This window comes from Silurus meridionalis, chromosome 27, assembly GCF_014805685.1.
Source record: "Silurus meridionalis isolate SWU-2019-XX chromosome 27, ASM1480568v1, whole genome shotgun sequence".
NCBI lineage: Eukaryota > Metazoa > Chordata > Actinopteri > Siluriformes > Siluridae > Silurus > Silurus meridionalis.
The window spans coordinates 16,060,039-16,083,765 of record NC_060910.1 but is presented as its reverse complement, the minus strand read 5'-3'; the positions used below and the strand labels follow the sequence as shown (position 1 = coordinate 16,083,765).

The 23,727-nt window shown below is 37.2% G+C and overlaps 1 protein-coding gene across 1 annotated transcript; it reads right to left on the bottom strand.

The window, feature by feature from the left end:
* Positions 1–2,241: 2,241 nt before the first annotated feature.
* Positions 2,242–23,426, bottom strand: si:dkey-96l17.6 (kinesin-like protein KIN-14E). Its single transcript, XM_046842005.1, has 9 exons — positions 23,229–23,426; positions 19,663–19,777; positions 17,899–18,090; positions 6,478–6,670; positions 6,095–6,275; positions 4,652–4,862; positions 4,230–4,390; positions 2,858–3,060; positions 2,242–2,441 (listed from the first exon to the last, which is right to left on the bottom strand). The coding sequence occupies exons 1-9, from the start codon at positions 23,385–23,387 to the stop codon at positions 2,297–2,299; spliced, it is 1,560 nt and encodes a 519-aa protein (XP_046697961.1). The 5' UTR covers positions 23,388–23,426; the 3' UTR covers positions 2,242–2,296.
* Positions 23,427–23,727: the final 301 nt, after the last annotated feature.

Genomic DNA, 23,727 nt, shown 5'->3' with positions numbered 1-23,727 from the left:
ATTTTTGATTGCCTTGATTTTTTTTATTTGGTTGCATTTGTACAAACCCAATAAAAAAAATTTGGCACAATGTGTAAAATGTAAATAAAAACAAAATGCAATAATTAGCAAATCTCATAAACCTATATTTTATTCATAATAGGGCATAGAACACATATAAAATGTTTAAATTGAGAAAATGTACCATTTTAGTGTCTTTTTAAATTTGTTGGCTGCAACACATCTCAATAAAGTTGGGAATGGGCTACAAAAGTCAACGTTATTAAAATGAAAGAAAAACATTTTGCAACTAATAAGTTTAATTGACAACAGGTCAGTAAGATGATTTGGTATAAATAGTGTATTTAGAGAGTCTTAAAGAGTCTTTCAGAATTAAATTCACCAATCAGTGAAAGACTGTGTCTACAAATTGTGGAGCGATTTTAGAGCAATGTTCCTCAACTTAAAACAGCGAAACAGTTAAATATCTAATAAATTACAATACGTAATATTATGAAAAAATTTCAAAGAATCTGGATAAATCTCTGTGCAATCCTCTCATTCTCTGTGGAAATCACTTCAGGGGGTCATTAACAACTCCAGAGGTCATCATCTGTGAACACAGTTCGCCATGTTTGCAATTAGGAAGTGGTAGCTCAGCAGTTAAGGTGCTGGGATACTGATCGGAAAGCTGGTTGTTCAAGCCCTAGTATCACCAAGCTGCCACTCTTTGGCCCTTGAGCAAGGCCCTTAACCCTCTATGCTCCCGGGATACTGTAGCATGTCTGACCGCAGCTTCTGAACAAGCTAGGATATGCAAACAAAAGAATTGCACTGTGCTATAATGTATGTGAGGCAAATAAAGACTTTATTCTATTCTGAAAATGTGGTTAGAGGCACAGAACTTTATAGGGGAGGGTAAAATCTGAAAAATGTGGTTGGAGGCACACAATTATATCGGATGTGGTAGAATTTAATTTTCCCTCACTTAAACTGAGACCCGAACCTGTTCCAGTATAACAATGACCTTATGCCCATCAAGATATGGGTTGAAATAGAGAATCTTGAGTGGCCTGCTATTGAGAGCTGATATCATTCCTATTGAACACCTTCAATATGGTTAAGGGATGAATTGGAATGCTGACTGCAACCCAGGCCTCACCTCACCTCACCTCATTTCATCTACATCAGTCTTGACAAAGTGGCTACATGAGCACAAATACACAAAAAATGAGCAAACATACTCCTAAATTTAGTGGACCATCTTCCCAATAGAGTGGAGGTTAATATAACAGCAATTGGGGAGTCAATGTGGATAGGGATGCTTAAAGAAATACATACAGTACAGACCGAAAGTTTGGACACACCTTCTCATTCAAAGAGTTTTCTTTATTTTCATGACTATGAAAATTGTAGAGTCACACTGAAGGCATCAAGGGCTATTTGACCAAGAAGGAGAGTGATGGGGTGCTGCGCCAGATGACCTGGCCTCCACAGTCACTGGACCTGAACCCAATCGAGATGGTTTAAGGGTGAGCTGGACCGCAGAGTGAAGGCAAAAGGGCCAACAAGTGCCAAGCATCTCTCGGGGAACTCCTTCAAGACTGTTGGAAGACCATTTCAGGTGACTACCTCTTAAAGCTCATCACGAGAATGCCAAGAGTGTGCAAAGCAGTAATCAAAGCAAAAGGTGGCTACTTTGAAGAACCTAGAATATAACATTTTTCAGTTGTTTCACACTTTTTTATGTATATAATTCCATATATAATTCCACATGTGTTAATTCATAGTTTTGATGCCTTCAGTGGGAATCTACAATTTTCATAGTCATGAAAATAAAGAAAACTCTTTAAATGAGAAGGTGTGTCCAAACTTTTGGTCTGTACTGTATGAGTAATATAATCAGGTGACCACAATCTTTTGTCCATATAGGTATGTTAATTTAGCAACAACTGTTTGATATTTTGATATTACATCTGCATTATGCATTAATACATTATAGATACCTTTCTATCACACGGCAGCAAACACTCATTGACACTTAAGAGCTATTAAGTGTTGCCAAAACACCTATTATAAATCTCACCTGCAAGACATCCACCAAGCACACGAAAAATGAGATTGCACATGCCAATCAGTCTCTTTATTTGAAGTCCTGATATATCAGTGCAAAAACGCTGCAAGATTAATAAACAATAAACCCGTTGTATTTGCGGGATCTTCATTCATACGTCTTCCTCTTCCACAGCTTGTCCAGATTTTAGTCTGAAAATCACCTTAAGGAAAAAATATGAAAGAAAACAGTCCTAAGAGATGTTTAAAATAGAAATAAAACAGAGTAGAACAGTAGAAGTAAGATGAAATTTATGGTAGTAATACAGACCTCTTTTAGTTGAGCGATCTCTTTGCTCTCCATATTCTTTTGTGCATGGTTGGTGATGGCCTTTACTCTGGAGGCATATCTGAGTTGGGAGTGTGTATACATATATGTTTGGCCATTGCTTCAGATGGAATGCTTAGAGAGCACTTAAAAGACTTAATTATACAACAGAGGGTTGCCTTTCACAAAAACAGTGCCTTGCTGTTTTTAGCCCCTCTATATTCTCTTGAATTGGTAATGATGTTGACATCATGTTGTTGTTCGAATAGCTATGTTCTGAATACTTATGCAACTTCTCACTATAGTTCCCCTTTTCGAATTTTTGGAACACTCTGTGTAGATTCATGACGTACACTGCCAAATGAGTTCATTTCCATTTTCTAATATTACACAATGTGAGGAAGTTCCAAAAAAAACCCTCTTAGACAACTAGAAAGACAAAGAAACCTTTAGAAAAAAAGAATAGAAAATATGTGTATATATGTGTTTGTGTCTTACATGAGTGAGGTAAGGGTCTCGTCCAAGTTGCAGTCAGAAGGAGAGATATTGAGGAACATGAGAGTTTTGGAATTGCCCCCCAGTGAGTCCTGCATGAGCTGTGTCAGCTTGTTGTTGCGGTAGGGAACGTGAGCTTGCTCCAAAGCCAGAGCTGAGATCACGTCACCCAGAGCACTCAGAGACTTATTGATAGAATTAGCCTCCTGCACAACACACAGAAACAATATTTTCTTATTCATATCTACAAAAGAAAGACTCCTGCTTTATAAGTCAGTAGGTGGCACAAGAGACAAAGATTTAGGTTATATCTATCCTCCCTATTCTGAATACATGAACTCATACATGGGTGGCGTTTGTGAATGGGGACAGATTATAGCCAATTTGATCAGTTTGCTTACAGGCAAGGTGTGGGCCTGTGTTTCACTGTCTGGTCCCTTGAATGCCAGCACCTGACTTCCTCTGAACACTTCTTGCAACCCACAGTTCAGTGGAATTTGTGCTAAACTTCCCTCATACTTGCAGCCAGCCATCATAAAGGGATCTATACCCTCCATGTCAGCACTATACCCCAATAGAGTATATAACTTTTCTTTTTTTACCTTCACCACCAAGTTTTTAGTGTACTGAGCCTTCCATGGACGCAGATTCATGACCTTCAGATTGCCTCTTTACTTGTCAATCACCTGCCCATTGTTTCAATGCTTCCTCCACTCAGATCCATAATTCTGAAGTGACAATTCCTGCAGAGTACCTTCACTTCATTGAGGTGTTTAGCAAAGCAAAAGCCAGTGGGCTCAAGCAAGTGCAATCAAGTAAGACCCATGCCCCCCTATCAACCGTGTATACCCCCTCTCCACCCAGAGTCCCAAGGCATAGAGCAATACACTGAGAAAGCATTTAACCAGTGGTGACCCTTCCCATCTCCAGATTCCATTGACTTGTTCATAGAAATGTTAGGTAATAACAAGAAAATTGAATATATCAAGTTCACAAAAAACTACCGTCAAGCACACTGGGCATTCTTCACACACTTACACACCATTGGTAGACCGAGACCCCCCTCATAAAGTCACAAACTTTATCATGTCAGAATTTCACTTTGTGGGGACCCTGACATAGCACCTAGACATAGAGAATTTTAAATCGCAGAAAATACTGTGAGTGACCAGGGGGCCCATTTTACAACAGGGGTCTGGAGTGGCTTCATGCAGAAACTGGAAGTAAGCCTCATCATCAACAGTTTAGACAAAACATACATTAATAGCAGTTTCCTAACTTTTTGAAAGCCTCCATTCTTCATTCAAGCTGTTATTTCCGCTATAAGATCAATGATAATATATTTTCTTTCATTAAATTAACTTATTATCATCACCTTCAGCTGGTCATCTTTTGCTCCTGTCTTTGCTGCTCTCTCACTTCCTGCCAGGTCAACAAGGTTCAACTTGCCGAACGTCATACTGCCGTTGGCCAGGTTGCGACTTTCCAGCATGATGCTGATGATCAGGTGAGAGCGAGAGCTTTCTATGTTCATTTCTGTAGGTCCAACCACACAGCAAAATCACCAATACAATTTCGTTCACATTTCATTCAAGTTGCGTTACATTCGTTCAGTTTGTATAAGTTGTGAAAACAATAAAAACAGAAACATTAAATATACAGTACTAGAATTCAGCATTCTTAATTGATTTACCAAAGATTATATCATGCTATGTGGTAGCTAACGAGGCAAAGAGTATTTGAACAATGATGTATATAGCATCCAATACATTTGTAGCAAATTTCCCTGAAACATACTGGTAGCTGAAATATGGCGGTTGGCAGAAGATAGCTCAAAGAGAGCAAAGAGCTCGCCAGCACTAGTCGCTTCCTTCGCCTCTGCTCCTTGGGCAAATACAAGCCCCTTTTTGTCCTTTTTAATCTCAATGCGTTTTGACACCGCCTCAGACGGGCTTACAAAAAGGTCCTGTAGCCGATCGTTATACAACTCCAACATAGAAGCCAAGACCTGGACGTGGCATAGAGAATGAGAACAATGATAAGAATGATAATTATCTAAGTGGTGGGACACTTCAAATGCATTAAAGTAAAGCGAAAAACAACCGAGGTTTCCGAGCATGCATTTCTTTCTAGTTTAGAATTCTCAATACATACAAGTATAATTACATAAGAAGAGGCACATTGTAAAAGAAGAGAAGAAAAGAGAAATGAACTGAAAATAAACAAATCCACGTTTCAGCCTGGTTCTACATAATCTTTCTGGTTTTTCCATCTTGAACCTGAGCTCCAGGTTTTTTGTCCTTTTTCAGAATGACAAGGTTCTGGGATTAAAATTACGATTTGTCTGAAAAGAAACAGTTAAATGTATTACTCATCTTTGTTTAATTTTAAATGATTTGAATTAAAGACAGGTAGAAACTCTAGCAGAACAGCTAGCAGAAGTTTTGATTACTTCTCTTAGAAGCTGTCCATCAAGCATCTTTCCATTACACTAACTATTGAGGTGTGGCATCATTGTGCTGATTTGTCCCCACATCCCTAAGTCATTTGCACTGACTATTAAAACCAGATGTATATCAGAAATTCCAAGTGCCTTTTTAATATTTCCGACTAACAGGGATTTCAAGTAGCTACCACAAGCACCAGGTGACCTACTGGCACAACCCAGCTTCAAGACTGCTTGCTTGGTTGCTTAAATCACACAAAAGATGAGATCAGGGATGCCAGGACAGCTTGTATTAGCTTGTATTATTTCTTTATTAATGACATAACCTGACTCTGATCAACCTGCACCAACCTGCACCATCAACAGTAGAGTGGCTGCCAGGAACAGGGCTTTCCAACCTAACCCGATCGTAATCCTAGACCGGCTCTACATTGACCCTGCCCTGGGCAGCATAGATCTAGCAGTCCCTTTATTATTATTATTATTATTATTATTATTATTATTATTATTATTATTAAATAACTGTTCCATGTTTAGGATTCAATTATTGGATTTTTAGGAAGAACCCAGATTCAAATTTTTTTTCTTAATTGTTATTCAGTGAAATTTAGAAGTAGTGACCATAATATGTTGTTCTTCACTATAGTGTGTTGCTTTTGCTCTTGGTTGCATACAGTTTGTGTCTCATATAAACTGTCTTTACACTATTTTGTCTATGTTCCATGTGATAAATAGGAGTAAGAGAAACGCTATGTGGTTAAAAAGCGAAAGAATCTGCCAGACAGAATGCTTACCTTGAATTCAAATTTTGTCTCATTCTCTTGGATGATTTCAAAGATTCTAGTAAAGGTCCTAGGGATGATTCCAGGGTTTTTCTGCTCTCTGTCCCCCAACATAGTAAAAGTTTTCCCTGAGCCGGTTTGTCCGTAGGCAAAGATACACACATTGAAGCCATCGATTGCTGATTGAATTAGCCTTTAGAGTGGGAATACAATCTCACAATACAGAATATCTATAATAATAATATTAATAATAATAATAATAATAATAATAATAATAATAACCTTCGAAATACAGAAAACCATTGCTCTTTTTAAACATTTGTGAAACAAGACTGCAATTGTTTCTTAGTGTGGTGAAATAATTAAAAAATACATCGGTATATTTGCTGGCTTACCTGCTAGACTCCTGAAACACATCATCCTGTGTGTGCTCTGTGGTAAAGATCCTGTCAAACTGAAACTCTCGAGGCCCTCGTGGGGTTTCCAGGATCACTGAGTAATCGTCCAAACATGACACAATGGTGTTGCTGCCCTTCGCCAGCTCTGCCCGGGTCTGAGGCCGTATACGGCAAAACACCCGGATCTTACCTGTTTAGAATTCATGTACAAAACTTAATGCCAGGGTTTGAACTAATTATAGGCTTAAATAGTAGTAATAAACTAAATAATGGCTGGGGTTTTACTTAATTAGGGAATACAAACAGGTGTAATTGTCAAACCCTGTGTAGGTGCCTGCTATTTCTACATACTTGCATACCTGATATGCCCAATAAGAGGCAGAAAATCCATTTACCCATTTTTTGTCTATACTGCTTATCCTACAGAAGGTCCAGATGGTGCCCAGAGCCTATCCTAGGGACCTAAGGGCAACAGGTTGGACACACTGGATGTTGCACAATCACACACCTACTTCCACACCACACATAATCTGGAAATGCCAGTTAAATGATTCAATAACCACTGATTTTACATTATAAAAGACAAAGAGGGAACATTCTGGGATTCTTCCAAATTCTTTGGATTCCACAGATTTTTTGGATTTTGAGGATTTTAAAGAGCTGCATCATGCATGCTCTTATGCACCCTGCTTATGCATAGACCTCCTAGGCTTCATATTAAACAAATATGAATATCTAACTATCCTATAATGATGTTTTAAAGAATAGTATGCTCATAAAGCTGCTTTTGGACGATGTCCGTTGTTGAAATCACTATGGAAATAAAAAATCATTTTAATTTAATTGAATGCTGAGCCCTGGTTCAAGCAATCACATGTTGAATATGTTTCTTTTGAACCTCATTAATATAAAAGACTAACAATACAACCTTTCCAATAAAAACCAGATGTCAATGGTGTCACTGTGATATGTATCAAAAACTCTGCCTTTCATGTCCTCCACTATGTTGTAGTACTTCTTTCTAAGAGTCCGTTCTGCTGTGTAGTACTCAGTCATTTTCTTGTTCTCTTCCTTAATCTGTTTCAGCTGCAACAAAAAGCACAACAAGAGGAAATCAAACAACCTTGAATATTGTTCTTGTAACCATGTCTGTCTATCATGAAGTAATTCCTGCATTTATATCACTGATATTTACTATATTCCAGTATTAGACTCATGTCTGCCAAAAAAAACAGCTAATTCATTTACTTCATAAATGTATGCTCAATTTTACATGAACCGTCCACAGCATTCTCACCTCAGCTTGCAGGAGTAGAAGTTGCTGGCCTACACTCTTCCCCACCTCTAAATTCGAAACATCACCATGTGTGAAGTTTTCCTCAAATTTCTGGGAAATCAGATTGGATTAATGATCACAGAGAAATTGGTGGACAAACGCCAAATTCTATCATATTATTATAAATGACACACTTTACATATTATTACGATACCATGAGATTGAGTGATATTTTGGAAAACAAGGATTTACGACAGGTCAACTTAAACAACAGAGACTGAACTTCTGATCTGAGGGTTGTAAGTTCAAAAACACAGCACCACCACTGCTACCAGTGCTGGGCCCTAATCAAGGCCCTCAATTGCTCAGTTGTATAAACAAAATATTTGTAAGTCAGTCTGGATAAGATTATCTGCCAAATGCAGTAATTGGAATCGATAAAGATAATTTACATGAATTTACACAGAAACAATTCTAGAACAAATTTAGCAGAGCATTATCTAGAAAGCCAGACTTCTGGTTAGAATTCTGTATGTTTCTTATAAATTGATCTCAGTCTCATTCATTAACAGAAAAATTTGGACAAATCAAGTCTCATGAAGTGTAACAGATCAGCTGTAGATGTTCTGTTACACTTCATAAGACTTGATTTTTATTTTATTCTTTAGTTTGACTTAAATCTTGATGTTACACAAATGTGGGTTTTGTGTAGTGTGTTTCTGCATGCATACTTTCACACTCTCATCCAATGCTGCCACATCGTCCTCACTGACAGGCCCTGGTAATGTAATATCGGATATTTCATTAAGAAATTGGCAACACAAGTAATTTGTAAAAACATATTTATATGCTTTTTTAGTGTTGTTGGTTTAATTACCATTAATGGTGGGTGTAACCCCCATTTTAATGCAGTCCAATGCTAACTGCAAGACTTCATGCTTCTGCAAGTCGACCGCTTGGGTCACCTGATCGCTCGTAATGATTTCTGATTGGTCCTTCCTATTACTTGGTTCTACGTATTCCATATCTGTTTGGATTTCCTGGATGGAAGTAACTTTGTTTCTAACATCAGCAATAGTTTTGCGGTTGCCTTCTGCCATCATGTCAAACTGCTGTTTTGCCTCAGTGACCTCTGCATAGACCAGGTGAGCCTGTAAAAGAGGTTTAATCATAAAATACTGCTTAATCATAAATGGGTGAATTACACTATATGGGCAACAGTATGAATGTGTTTTTTCCCCAAACTTAGGATGTCTTTGGATGTGGTTGACTACTACACCCAAACCTGTTCCAGCATGACAATGCCCCTGTGCACAATGCCAGCTCCATAAAAATATGGTTTATATGGGTTGTTGTGAAAGATCTTGAGTGACCTGTTACAGAGATCTTACCTCAAACCTACTGAAAACCTTTGAAATGAAATTAAATGCTCACTGCACCCCAGGCCTCCTGAACTGACCTACAGTACATCAGTACCTGACTTTACTAATGCCCTTGTGGCCGAATGAGTCTCCACAAATCTCCAAAATCTAGTGGAACATCTTCCCAGAAGATGATCATCTAATGGTCAGGTGTCCATTAACTGTTGTCCATCTAGTGTAGAACATGAATTCAGAGATTCTAATAATAGTTAAATGGGTATTTACCAGAACATATCTATGGTAGTAATCACAACTCATATCAAAACAGAAAATATTTAGGTAGCTGCTGTGCAATGAAACATTACCCAGAATGAATAATGGCCAACTTGTCAATTATTAGTAAATCATAAAAAATACTGACATTTGTAAACACCATGATATTAGCTAATTAACAGTGGGATACTGCAGTATGATAGGTTGCTTGAATCCTGACATTGTCATCTTGGAATATGCCCATGCCTTTAAGAAAAAAAAAATCGATTGATGAAATAACCTGGTCATTCAGTATATACAGATAGTCAGCTGACCTCATTCTTTGGGCACATAACGTTGCTGAACCTATACCTGACCAACTGCAGCAACCCCAGATCATAGCACTGCCCCAACAGGCTTGAACAATAGGCACTATGCATGATGGGTGCATCAGTTCTTCTGCCTCTCTTCTTACCCTGATGCGCCCATCACTCTGAAACACGGTAAATCTGGACTCAGCAGACCACCTGACTTTCTTTTATTGCTCCAGAGTCCAATGTTTATGCTCCTAAGCAAATTGAAGCCTTTTATTCAGATTAGCCTCACTGATAAGTGAATTTCTTAAGGCTACACTGCTGTTTAGTCCCAATCCCTTGAGTTCCCTTCGTATTGTGCATGTGGAAATGCTCTTATTTTACTATTAAACAAAGCCGTGAGTTTTACTGTTGTTGTTTTTTTACGATTCGATTTCACCAAAGGTTTAAGTGATCGCCGATCACGATCGTTCAAGATATTTTTCCAACCACATTTCTTCCTTGAAGATGACGGTTTCCCACTATCCTTCCTTTTAATAATGCGTTGGAGAGTTCTTAACCCAATTTTAGTAGTTTCAGTTATCCATGCAGTAATTATCTAATAGGAGGCTCCAGGTGGTGTGTTTTTTTGGATGGGCAGTGTATAATTCAATAAATAGATTAAGTAACAATTATATAAAATTAATCAATGCCAGATTCATGTTTCTGTAGTTTATTCTCTCCCATCCCACCTGGCGTATGACGGCAGCAAGTAGACGAGTGTATGCTGACGGGGCCACACCGTTCAATACTTCTCCTCCTCCATCGATTAGCATCGAGAGCTCACGTTCTTTTTTGTACAAACTCTCCCTCAGAACCTCCAAGCGCGCTTTGGCTCCCTCTAAAGGTGCACCCGAGTCAACACATTCCTGGAAGATCATGAAAATACAGAAGATGCACAAATATTTGTGATGCCCATTTTTACAGATTTTTTTAAGCACAGGTTTAATACATTAGATACACAAAATGTGGCCTGTCTAATGACTAAGAGCATCACTTAAAGAAATTAAATTATTTATGTATGCACATTATATATACATGTTTCATTTTATAATTTTTTAAAATTAATTATTTACTTACATTCTATACATATATTTAGGTAAGCTCATGATCATATAAGAAAAAGTAAATCAGTGGCATCAATGGCAACATTAATGGCATTAAGTAGATGCCATTAAAAGCAATTTATTAAAAAAAAACAGGAAAAAGTGGATTGTATTGATTTTAATAAGATATTTATTCCATAGAAGATAAACGATGGCCAGAAAGTGTTTTTTTTTTTTTTTTTTTTTTTTTATTACCTTTGTTTGATGCTCTTTTGAATTCTGCAGCATTTCCTGAACACGTCCCATCTCCGTCCTGGCCATCTGCAGCTCCTGAAGTGCTAAAATACATCAGTTTCATCGATCGTCTTTATTTTCTTTCCATTTCATACAGTGATTTATTTTATTGTAAAAAAGAGAAATGAATATGAATATTTAAAAAGGAGTATGAAAATGTAGGAGAACTGTAAATTGTAGATCAACCAGTGCAACCTACTGGAAGCTTGGTGGTTGTGGAGCTGATCCAAACGTGAAGAGAAGAGCTCCATTATCTTGCTCTGAAAGAGGGAGGAGGTTTTTTTTTGTATATTCTCTTTTTTGTCCTGATCACACATATTAAAGGACATTCAAATATGGAATTTGAAGCTTGATGGTTGGTTTGGAGCAGGGAAAGTTGGAGACTTAATCTTGGGTGAAGGGAAAACTGAACCTACATGGCTACCATTCCATGCTTCAACACCATGCAATTTCATTTGAACTGTGATTTCTCAGAACCGACATCACCATACAACAAGAGAAGTGTTATTAAGAAGAGCAGTCATTCAGAGGGTTATTTATCATGGAATATTCTGCCCAGTCACCACATCTAAATCCTGTTGATCTGCTTTGGAATGAACTGGATCGCAGGGTCAGAAATAAATCTCCAACTCAAACACCTTTTGCAAGTTTTACACAAGACATGTGGTTGTTTTTTTTTCAGTGTCGTAGGTCACCGGCGCTTGTTTAACATGCCGTTACCTTTTCTCTCTCCCAGGTTGCTGAGTCATGTCTGTTTCTCTCCTGCAATGCCTTCTGCTCATCCTGCAGCCTCTCATTTACACTCTGCAAAATCTGAAGGACAAGTAAGCAGATACCAATATATAAAAAACATACCTGAATCCAGTAATATTGCATATTAGCTTCAGGAAATTCTAAACGAGTAGTGTTCACCTTGATCTTCTCATCCCACAGTACATTTCTTCTCTCCACCTTCTCCTGGTATAGATGCAAAACCCTCTTCAGAGCATTCAGCTTGTTCTGGTAATAGGTTCTGATTTTGTGCACTGTTTTTTCCTACCCGGGAACAGACATATATGCTGCAACTGCACAGGATACATGGTTCTAGCATACTTTGAAAACCTGATAGATTAATGAGATCATTTGGCTTGATTTAGGGCATTTGATTTCTTTCTTGCATCTCCCTGAGACACAAAAAAACCTTAACAGTTTCTATAATAATAAAGAACATTCTTAGCAAATGAAAGAAAACATTATTTAATTAAAATGAGGGTTTGGGCCTTATTTCAGGTTTAATAATAGAGCAGAAGCATTGCAGTGCCAGAATCTACTAAATATTATATTTTATTAAATAAAAAAAATAAAGTTGGCAATATTTATATTCATGATTCTGAATTTGGGGTCTGGGGATTTTCTTTATAGAATAGATTGTAACTTTAAAAAAAAAAAGTTTCAGTGTTGTTCTTATAAATGACAAATATTAAAATACTTTTAAAAAAGTATTATCATTGTGTACTAGGTGGTATCAAAAAGTTTCGAGACCAGCTTTATTACATGTCAACAGATGGAAACACAAGACTGCACGCACAGTCAAAGGGTGCGCCAATATTCATAAGTCAGTGTGCCAATAGACATTGTACTGCATACAGCAGGAGCTGTGCAACTGGGGCTATTCTGACCAAGTGCATTACCACGTCTGCGATTTCATAATGACAACAAGTTAGAACAAAGAGCAAACATAAAATTCTGTGTGAAACTGGGCAAATGATTTGGCAAGTTTACAGTGATGCTGCAATGAATCATTTGAGGTGTTTTGAACATCACAGAAAGATGACGAGAGATCAGGAAGAGCTTCAATGAGCTCAACCTTTAAAACCATTCAACAACTTGCGCATGATGATCATCAGCGAACAATCCACAACATTACTGCTGTTATGATGTGTTATTTGGAACAGTCCAGGCAATCCTCATGTGTGATTAAATGTGGGCCATGTAGCTGCCAAGTTGGTCCCCAGGTTGCTGACTCAAGAGCAGAAGGAACACACCTTCAAAATCTGCTGAAAACTCTTGTCAGTGTGCTGTGGATGAACCTGGCAAGTATGATCCTGATAAAAGCAACAGTCCTCACAGTGGAAGAACCCATCATCTCTAAAATGCTGCTAAATGTCACATATCTAAGTGTGAATTTAAATCTCCTCGACCGAAAATGGCAAGGCAGGTCCGCAGCTCGACCAAGTTCATGCTCATCGTTTTTTCAACATTAGCGGCATTGTGCATCAGGAATTCATCCCCAGGGGCCGAACCATAAATAGCAAGTTCTACTGCCAGGTTTTAAAGCGTCTGAGGGAGGACATTCAGTGACCAGAAAGTGACCAGATCTGTGGCATATTAGTCTCTAAACATTTTAAAACCACCTCGTTTTTTTTAAACAACGTGAGTCATTTTGTTGTAAAATAAATCTGTACTGTGAGGATCCATGATTCTCACATCTATGTAAAGGGTTTACGGTGTTACCTGGTTCTCCTGTGATGCAATAAGGAAGTTCTCCTCCAGCTCTTGAACCATCTCAAGATGCCTGCTCTTCATAGCGAGCATGTCATCAGCGATCTGGTGGGAGATGATTGGGAGAGAATAGCGGTAGGCCTGGGTTAGTTCTGTATACTGGCAAACGTCTTAAATATATGCAATGCGTTAAAAGTCTGTGATGGCATGAAAAATCATGTGTTCCATACTGCTTAAAAATTTAGGGTTATTCTGGATTAAAAATGTATAGTTTTTAGTAGTTTGTTGAAAGTCTTTATTCTGATAATAAATTAACACTTAAGGTTATTGGTTTTTGAGAAAAAATATCCGGGTAGGTTTAAATGCTGTGTCTAGAAAGGATGAAGCATCACATGACTATCATGTGAAAACCGGAAAAAAGGTCAAGGGAATCAAAAGTCTTCAAACAATAAAGTGTGTGTTCACCAGGAAAACACTGACATTGTATTGAGATACTGCCTGCATTTGGTAAAGTCTGATGCAAAATAGAAACCCACACTGCATGAAACTTTAATATGAGATTACTGAATGTTTTCATACTTGGGTTATACACAGTTTGGCAGAATCATATGGTATGAAAATCTTCATGTCTGTTGGTGTATCATCCTCTCGATCTCTCACTTTAGTGCTAACTGAGGGCACATTGGGTTCTGGGAATGAAAGCACAAAACCAATAACATTTGAAGCAAATAACTTGTATGCAAAGTGTCACAAGTGAGAAATTGACCGATACCTTTGGGTCGAGTATTGCTCTCTTCAATGGGGTGGTCTGAACTCATCCAGCGCTTGAAGCTATTCCATTTCATTCTGCTTTTCCTCAGCCACGAAGCGCCACCACATTTCCAGACACCTCCAGAAAGCAAACACACTTTGACTTTTTTTTATGTTCTCTTCATTCACTTTTTAGTGATAACATTACAATGGCCTGCCTGGTTTTGTTTGTCCACCAAAACACCTCTGACTTGATTCCAGTTGTGATGTGGGTCCTTGTTTGTCCCTTACCATCAGTAAACCTTGGGAGACCATGACCCTGTTGATAGTCCACCAATTGTCCTCCCTTGGACCACTTTTGGCAAGAAGTAACCTCTACATACACAGAACACCCCAAACTAGCTTTGTAGATGCTCTCAGTATTCTAGCAAATGTAATGTAATTTGGCACTTGGTCATAGTCACTCAAATCCTTACTCTAGCCATTTCTTTCTGCTCCCATCACATCAACTTCAAGAACTGACTTCTTACTTGCTGCCTCATATATCCCCACACCTTCAGAGGAGCCAATTTAACAAGATCAATGTTATTCACTTGACCGTTCAGTAGTTTTATTGTTATTGCTGATTGGTAGATGCAACATGTAATGTAATTTACATGCCATAAATATGAACAAATTATGAATTTCACATTATAAAACATAAAATGTCACAGAATCCAATTATATTGGTTACTAGAAGGTCCTAGAATTTGTTCAAATTGAACTAGAAGACCCAAACCTGTTCCATTATGACAATGCACCTGTGCACAAAGCCAACTCCATTAAGATATTCCATGTGTTGGAATTGTGTGGAAGATCTTAAGTGGCCTGCTAAAGAACTCTGACCTCAACCGTACTGAAAACCTTTGACCACAGGCCTTGTATATGAATGAGCACAAATCTCCACAAGCACACAATCAAAATCTAGAACATCTTCATAGAAGAGTGAAGCTTATTCTAACAGCAAATGGAGACTTAATGTGGAATGGGATGTTAAAAAATATACAGTACAAATTTTATTATCAGGTGTCCACAATTGTTTGTCCGTATAGTGTAGCTTTCAATTGAATATATTTCAATGCCATGTATGAATTCACTGTAGATTTTGTGAAACTAGTTTGATTATATTTGACCAATTAGAAGTTAATAAAAAATCAAATATTAATATAATAATAAACAAATTATTCTAGCTAAACAGTTAAAACAAACAAAATGGTGCCCTATAGGAAGAGTCAGTGTGTGATTGTGAGAGATGAGATACTGCTATGTCTGAGCTACTTTATTGGAATATTCACCCCATGGGGCTCCCTCGCATCTTTTTTTTGTTTAGATTTTTTTTTTTTACCTCAGTAAGCTTTATCTTTCGAGGTTATGTTGGCAGCACTTGATGCAAATTAAACCGGGCTTTATGTGTGGTTGGTGCTACACAATTAGAAAATCTGGTTGCACTTGTTTGTCTGTTTGTGGTTTTTCATAGCTGAGGAATATACACTTTACTTTAGTTAACATCTAAATCTCCAAAAGATGCACTTTAATTTATATAAATATGCAGCAAGCCCCTCCATTTGTTCATGTTAAACTCCGAAAATCAAATAACCTTTAGAAGAAAAAATAATGACAATTTTAATGAAAAAAAACAAAAAAAACCACTATAATTTTGTTGTGAAGCAAACAGAGCAAACAAAGAAGTTAGTAAGGGCAGCTCAGTAACTTGATACAATTAAGGTTCATTTGAAACCAATCAAGTACTTACAGTAAGTACTGTGTAAGCCCAGATAACCTGAGACACTACAGACTTCAGGTGTCATGTTGACACAACTGATTTAATGCTTTATTGGCAATGTAGGAAAACAAATGCATAATCACAGCAGCCGAAGGGGCCATGGCACAAATACAATTATAATACATGCTAGATTGTGAGAAAACAAGAGACTTTTGGACAACTTTTCTCCACTTTCCCATATTTTTACTTTGCAGAAAACCAGCTAGTCCTGACTGACTTGATTTCTGTCTTTCCGGTTAGGAAATAATGAAGTGCCTATCTCCACACCCCTCACACTCTTTGCTCACTTCATGTTCAGACAATGCTGTCTCAAAAGTCTCAAAGACGTGCTTTAATCCGTCTTTAAAACGGCTATTTTTTGTTAAAAACTGTAATTATATAACCAAACAATGGACATACAACCATCGATGAATAGATCTGAAGTGCAATGTGTTCTTACACCACCAACAAAGTTATTCAAATGTGTTCAGATTTGCGAATTAACCAGATTTATATTAAATATTTCCTTGTTAGTCTGCTTGTTAAGAAAGTTAATAATAAATGAATAAAAAAAACTTATTTATTCATGTATGCACTTTATTTAAATCAAACCATTTATTCGAGTCTACAATTTAGCAATAGTTTTGAGCTTTTCGTTACACAAATAGGCTGTAGTTTATACACTATAAATAGGGAAAATTTTACTATGCAAATTTATCAACATAAGAGATCCTAGTTAGATTTAATTTTACAAGACCATTCTCAATATACATTTTGCAGAAAACTATGTATTTAATGTATTTACATTTCATATCACAAGATATCTTGTTCTGGGCTTTTTTGTGTGTTTTTATTAATTTACTATTAACTTCTAGGAAAATCAAAATATTTAAAAGGGAACTTGGTTTGGTCCAGTAGCACTCTTTCACTTGCCCATCCTCCCTCCTCTTTTTCTCTTTTTGGATAAGAGGCGAGTCACATCGCTACTTTCATCCCAGTGTTTGACATACAAGACAAAAAAGAAAGACAAGTTAAAAATAATAATAATACCTAAAAAAAAAAGAAAGAATATCACTAGTTTTAACCATAAATAGTGGACAGTTTTCTGTTTATTTGTCCAAAAAAAAAACAAAAAAACATTTATTTATGAAGATTTATATTTTATACTATGCTACTGTATATAGGTCTTTATTTATTGAAAAGCTGCTTTTGGACAAAGTCCATTGTTAAAAGAACTATACATATAAAATTGCATTGTAAATTGTAAAATTAGTTTGATTTGAACTATACGATACTATATGATACTATACAATACGATAAAATACAATACTACACTATTGTATACTATACTCTAGTAATTAAAAGTCTGATTGTAGAAACTCAGGTCGGCTGATTGGTTCTTAGTACACGTTCTCTGAAATCAGATAAGAAATCATAATGTGATCTTATAACATACTTTGCCTTTAAAACCATTTTTTCAGACCCAATGGCTTTTGTTCAGTAAATTAGTCACGTGGGATTTGAGGACACGTGGGTAGAGTTAGTAATTATAGTCAAAGAAATAGATTAACACCATTTTGTGAATGTTAGCTAATTTTACTTCAAAAATGGCACACCATAATGGCCTGTGTTGTTCGATTTCATGAACATGTCCCCAGTGTTTCCAATGTACTGCTAAAATACTACAAAATAATATACCAAATGGCCCACACCACTTTGTAGACGTTTACATTCACACTCCTTATTTGGTGTTAAATAATATACTGCACACTAGCTGAAAGTGTAGATTGTGCACCTGGCTCACCTGTATTGTTTTCCTGGTCAAGGTGTGTGCTATGGACATTGCAAGGCTGATGCTGCACTTCCTCCCTTAGGTCTTGAATGCTTCCTGGCAACTCGTTCTGCGCCCATAATAGTGGTTGTGATTGAACGATTCTGGACATACCTCCTTTATTCTCATCAGCACATCTAGATGGACTGGATCTCTCCCATGCTCCTGAAACACAACACAGTCTTCTACACTGAACCAGTGTGACTTTATATATTTGAAAATAATGCAGCGCAGCTTTTGCAGGGCCTACTGGCCTGGTCCCAGAATACCCACCCATTATATATAAATATATATGTATAAACCCATACTCAATTTAATTATTAGAATATTAAGTTACACTTTTTTGATTTATATGTGTTAAATGAAGACACTATTCATATTTTTTTACTTTAAAAAAATCTGATTTTTAATATACAGTATTCTTGCAAACACCAATGGTGGAATATAAACAAAGACTAAAGTTTTATTCTTTTAATAATCCGAATAAAAAAAGGGCAATCTGTCACTGATCTTATCTCATACATCCAGGCATCCAGACATCCAGGAATCCAGACATCCAGGCAATCATTACCTTTCATCATGCTTCTGTCTCAACCATTAGTCCTTCTTGTGCTAATGGTTTAAATTCAGATCTTGTTTTGCACATATTTGAGGCACTGGCCCTGATTTTTTCCTGACTGTCGCAACAATTAGGCCTTCTACTGCCTCATCTCCCGTCTTAGATTTCTAATCTCAAATTGAGACAAGGCTACTGCCCCTGTCTCACAGAAATGCCCTGCTAAAGCTCCTATCTCTAATTTATATCCTGCAAAAGCCAGTCCCAGATCCACTCCCTGCTGGTGTCAGTAACTCAGATTTAGACTCACAGGCCCAAATCAAATTCAATCCCTATTACATCGTCGGTCAGGTCCTACTCTAGCCACTGTCACTATCTTAGATCCAGACACTGTTACAGGTTTTATTTATTCAAGCCATCTCACCGGTCCTATATGGCACTGTGGTTATATTCAGGCATTAATACTGGTTCTATTTTAGATTAAAGCCCAATTTGTACACATGACATATCCAGATCATTCTTTTTTAGATATAAGGCTTATTCTTGCCATTAACCCAGTACCTGACATTGCTACTACCCCTGTCTTAGATCCTTCCCTGATATTGCCCAAGCCTGATTCAGTCCCTGATTGAATCTCTGTTTTAAACAAAACATCTTTTCCAGGTTTCTCTACATGTTTTTATCTCCTTAGCTCAATTTCGGCTGGACTCTGAACTAGAATGTGTCTAACCACTAGTTCATCTGATCCAGCCTCCAATTACTCTGTCCCCTGAAATGACATCATCTCCCATGTCCCCTATTGTACCTGTTTACTGTCTATTTCTTCCTCTTGAGAGTTGCACATGAATGGCAGGGTCATTCCCCTAGTAACAAAATTGAAACACTTTCCTTCCATTGTTCCTTATTCATGTCTTGGTCATTGTTTATGCACAATCCTCATTATTAGTCTCAATCCTTTTAGCTTGAGCGCTTGCTTAGCTCATTAAAGGCACACCGCAGCCATGTTTCCTGCCTTTCAGGTTTTGACCTTGTCCTGCTTGTCTTGTTTTGGACTTTTGTTAAATTAGCCTTTTAGTTCACATAAATCACATATACTTACTCAATAACTAAAATTTTGACTCCTGTTTTTGTATTTGTTTTGATGACACACTGAGGGATGGTTTTGTGTGTGCAAAACTTACGTTGCTTAGCAGCTGGGGCCACCATGTGATTTCTTAACTTCCTCCCCATGAAGTTCAGAGATGGCATGACATTCTCGGGTCTGGAGTTTAAATGCATTGTGTGTGTGTGTGTGTGCTGGTGTGCAGACAGAAACAAAGAAACCACATGTGTTACATTTGAAATAATAACGTCTTGTAACTGAGATGGATGTCATGGCTGACTCATAAGGTGTAAACCTGCTGAATGATGAATGACGATTGCAAGCAGCACGCAAACTTTACCGAGACATTCATCCCTGAGTCACACAGTTAAAATACTAGTAATAGTGGAAGTGAATTATCTACAACACCAATTAGAATATCCATAACTGGCTGTCTGTATGACAGCATGGCTTTTGTGTAAAAGTCTGAAAAATATCTAAGAATTACCTGCTTGAAGAATGCCGAGTAGTCCTTAAGTCTGGAAGGCGAAAAACACCAGAGAATAAGTGTTTCAGTGAGCAGCTAAATTCTTCTCACTTGTGCAATATTAATGCAGGAGGATGGGGTTTCAGTTGGTGTTAGCTTGCCCGCTTGGCCAACGGTACTAAAATTTCCAATGTGCGGTACAGATGTAACCTTCTTCATTTATCTTGTGTACATCTCTCACGTTTATGAATGAATTACAATCAATATTTAAAGTAAATTTTGCAAGGAATTAGGTCTGGGATAGGAACTTTAATACCGATAGCAGCGAAAGCAAAAAATTAAGGAATGGAGGTTGTGCTGTTAACTATTAGCAACAATGCTCTGGTATGATGTTTTTCTGATTTCATTCTATTGTATTTTGTAAATGATATCTTTTTATTTATTGAAAGAATTATACTTTTTAAATCAAGTTCTAGTTACATTTTACATTTGTACAACACCAAAAAAACGTTCACTCCCTCAATTGCTCTAGAAACGTATAAAAAAAAAAACATTAAGCATCCCTGTGCTGGAAAACTCAACAATAATATGTCTTTCATTTTGCAACAGCACATACTGTAAGAGTTTTCTGTATAATCAGATTGCCTGGAAAATCCACAATACGAGGTGATATCAAAAAGTTTAGAGACTAACAGTGCTAACTGGTGCTATCCTGAACACACACGTACCACGTCTGTAATTTTATCATGGACAGCAAATTAGAACATTGAACAAATGTGAAATTCTCTGTGAAACTGGGCAAATCTGCCACAGAGATGTTTGACATGACACACGGCAATGAGTCGTTCGAGGTGTCTGGAATGGCACATGTATTTCATGAGCTCAAAAACATCACTGGAAGACGACAAGAGAACAGGATCACCTTCAACGTGCTCAACCCTTAAAATGTCAAAACCATTCAGCAACTCGTGCAAGATGATCATCAATGAACAAGCCACATAATCTCATTTACGCACCCACCCTACTTGCCAGATTTGTCTTCTGTGGACTTCGCCCCTTTGCCAAAGATCCGTCTCAATAGTCGCAGTTTTATAACCATTGCAGAGATCCAGCATGAATAGCAGCAGGTACTGATTGCTGGGAACTGTGCAAGGGGACAATTATTAAGGTGATAGACATAGATAAATAAAGTACTTTCCTGTAAACAGAGCTTTTTTGATACTTTTTTGATACCACATTTTATACGAGGATTCCAGTGTACGTAGTTACTACAGAAACAAGCAGGAAGATAAATCATCTGACTAATCAGAATTGAGAAACAGCTGGCATATATAAATGCTATAAAACCTTTAACAAGCCACGGCCCATCATCAGGAATCACACCAGATAAGGTGAATGAAATATAACACCTATACCTGCAATACTTTGGTTCAATAAGACTAAAACATCAGAAACTAAAGAGCTGCAATGCCAATGGAACATCACAAGGGAAAGAGATTTAAAACATAAATAAAAAAAATGCAAAGAATCTCTCAAAACATGGAAAAGTCCCCATTGCATCAGCAAGTGTAAAACAACAGGTCCAAAATCATGACTGAATGCCACGAATATCAAATTTTTCTTTACTGGGCATTAAAACACCCTACACACCTGGATAGCTGTTAGCCATAACTGGATATTAGAAGAGAGTTTTGGGAATTCACTGGAATTTGATACTTTGGACAATTTTACATCCTGAGCTTCATCACCTGTACCTTTAAAAATATATTATCAATGACAAGAACTAAGGAGAGACAAGAAGGGGATGGATTTTTTTCTGTGTTTGCACAGAAAAAACTAAAGTACACCAGGATGGCATGTTGACTTTAGACCAGTTGGTGGCAAGTGTTTTTTATTTTGGTCTACTTTTTTTGGAATGACTCAACATTGCCTTTCTTTGAAAGATGAAAAGATGGCTAGGTTTGTAATACATTAATAAAAAATAAATCCTTGAAATGCTCATGAGATGTTCATGAAGGCATAGAAGGTGGCAAAAAGTTTTTAAGGACTCTAAATAGTATATATAAGGGCAGTGGTGGCAGTTATGGTTTTGCCATAACAAATGAGTTTGAGTCCACGACTATGGAGTTAAGGGTGTGGTGCTGGATCACAGCTAGCCATTCTTCTTACCCACGTATTATCAAGAGATGATCGGCTGCTGATGAAACCTTGATGAAAAGTTAATGCAGGCAGTCTGTCAAATGAGGCCAAAAAATGTGCTAGTTACACGTGAACAATGAACATAATCATCACACTTAGATTCACTTGTTAGATAGCTGTGTCAATGCCAAAAAAAATAAAAAATACAGGCTGTCAAAACATCAGCCACACGCCTACGCTACTGTCAGAAGGCGAGCATTAAAAGGAAGAGTTTTGCTCTTATTTTTTTGCAGCAGAAGTAATTGTCTGAGGTACATAAAAAAAAAAAAAGGGAGAAATACAACGTGAGCATCAAAAAATCGTAATGCGGGAAGTTGTTGCTTAGTGGTTAAGATTTTAAAAGTGATAAGAACCTCATTGGAAGGTTCATGAGTTCAAATCTCAGGAACGCCAACCTGACACTGATGGTGCTCAATTCTATTAATTATTTATGGATAATTGCTCTAGATAAAGGAATCTGCCAAAATGCCATAAATGTTATGAATCATTTGATCAAGATTTGAGAAAATCTTAACATTACAATAAACACACAAACAATTTAAAAGCAATAGTCTTAATTATGTCTGATAAAATAATATTGTCTCTGTTGCTTCCGCGATGCAGTGATTTTGAAAGATTCCTGTTTCTGCTGTAACACTGTATGGAAGCAGAAACATTTACTCAAGATGTCAGATCGCTATTTCTCACTTTAACCCGTTGACTATGTCATTGCCAAAATTCTTAGAAGAATGTAGAAGAAACATAGGTTCACAAGCTTATGGTAATTCACTAGATTCAGTCACCAATTGGTATTTTTTGGAGGTGGGAGAAAACCAGGCTGCATGGAGGAAACCCTTGTAGACACATGGACATGAAAAATATGAGGATTCCTAGAGCAAGGAGTTTAAACATAATGCAAAATGATAGGGTGGCTATATCTTTTGTTTTTCCAGTAAATGAGAGTGTGAGCTATGATAATCTGAATCATATGCACAACTAACCTTGCAGAACCTTCCAGAAACTGGTAGGGTAAGTGTTGATTCTCCTACGCTGCCACACCTCGACCTTTTCAAAAGTTCAGTGTTTGAGCATTGCAATTTTTTTAAGCAGTATATGTTTAAAATAATCAAGGCAAACAGATCATTATTGTCCGATAACATATGATCATAATTCCAGGCCACTGTTAAATCTATATAAACCCAGGGAACCCTGCTGTCCTGCTGTACTCTTTAACACAATCTGACATGCATGTGCATGAACTGGAGACTGGAATTTAAAGAATCATCAGTATGTGTTGCAAAGAAAAGTGTGGAAAAAACAGATTCAACCATTAAAAAAACAGGAGGGTGTGCTTGTACGTTTCATGAATGTGGGGAAATGTTACATTGAAGTAATTAATTTAATAAAGCTTACCAACATATTTAAATGCACAATATTATTGACATATCTCAGCCAATTGTATTAATTTTTCAGGAGTCTACCAGGGATGTTAAAATTCAC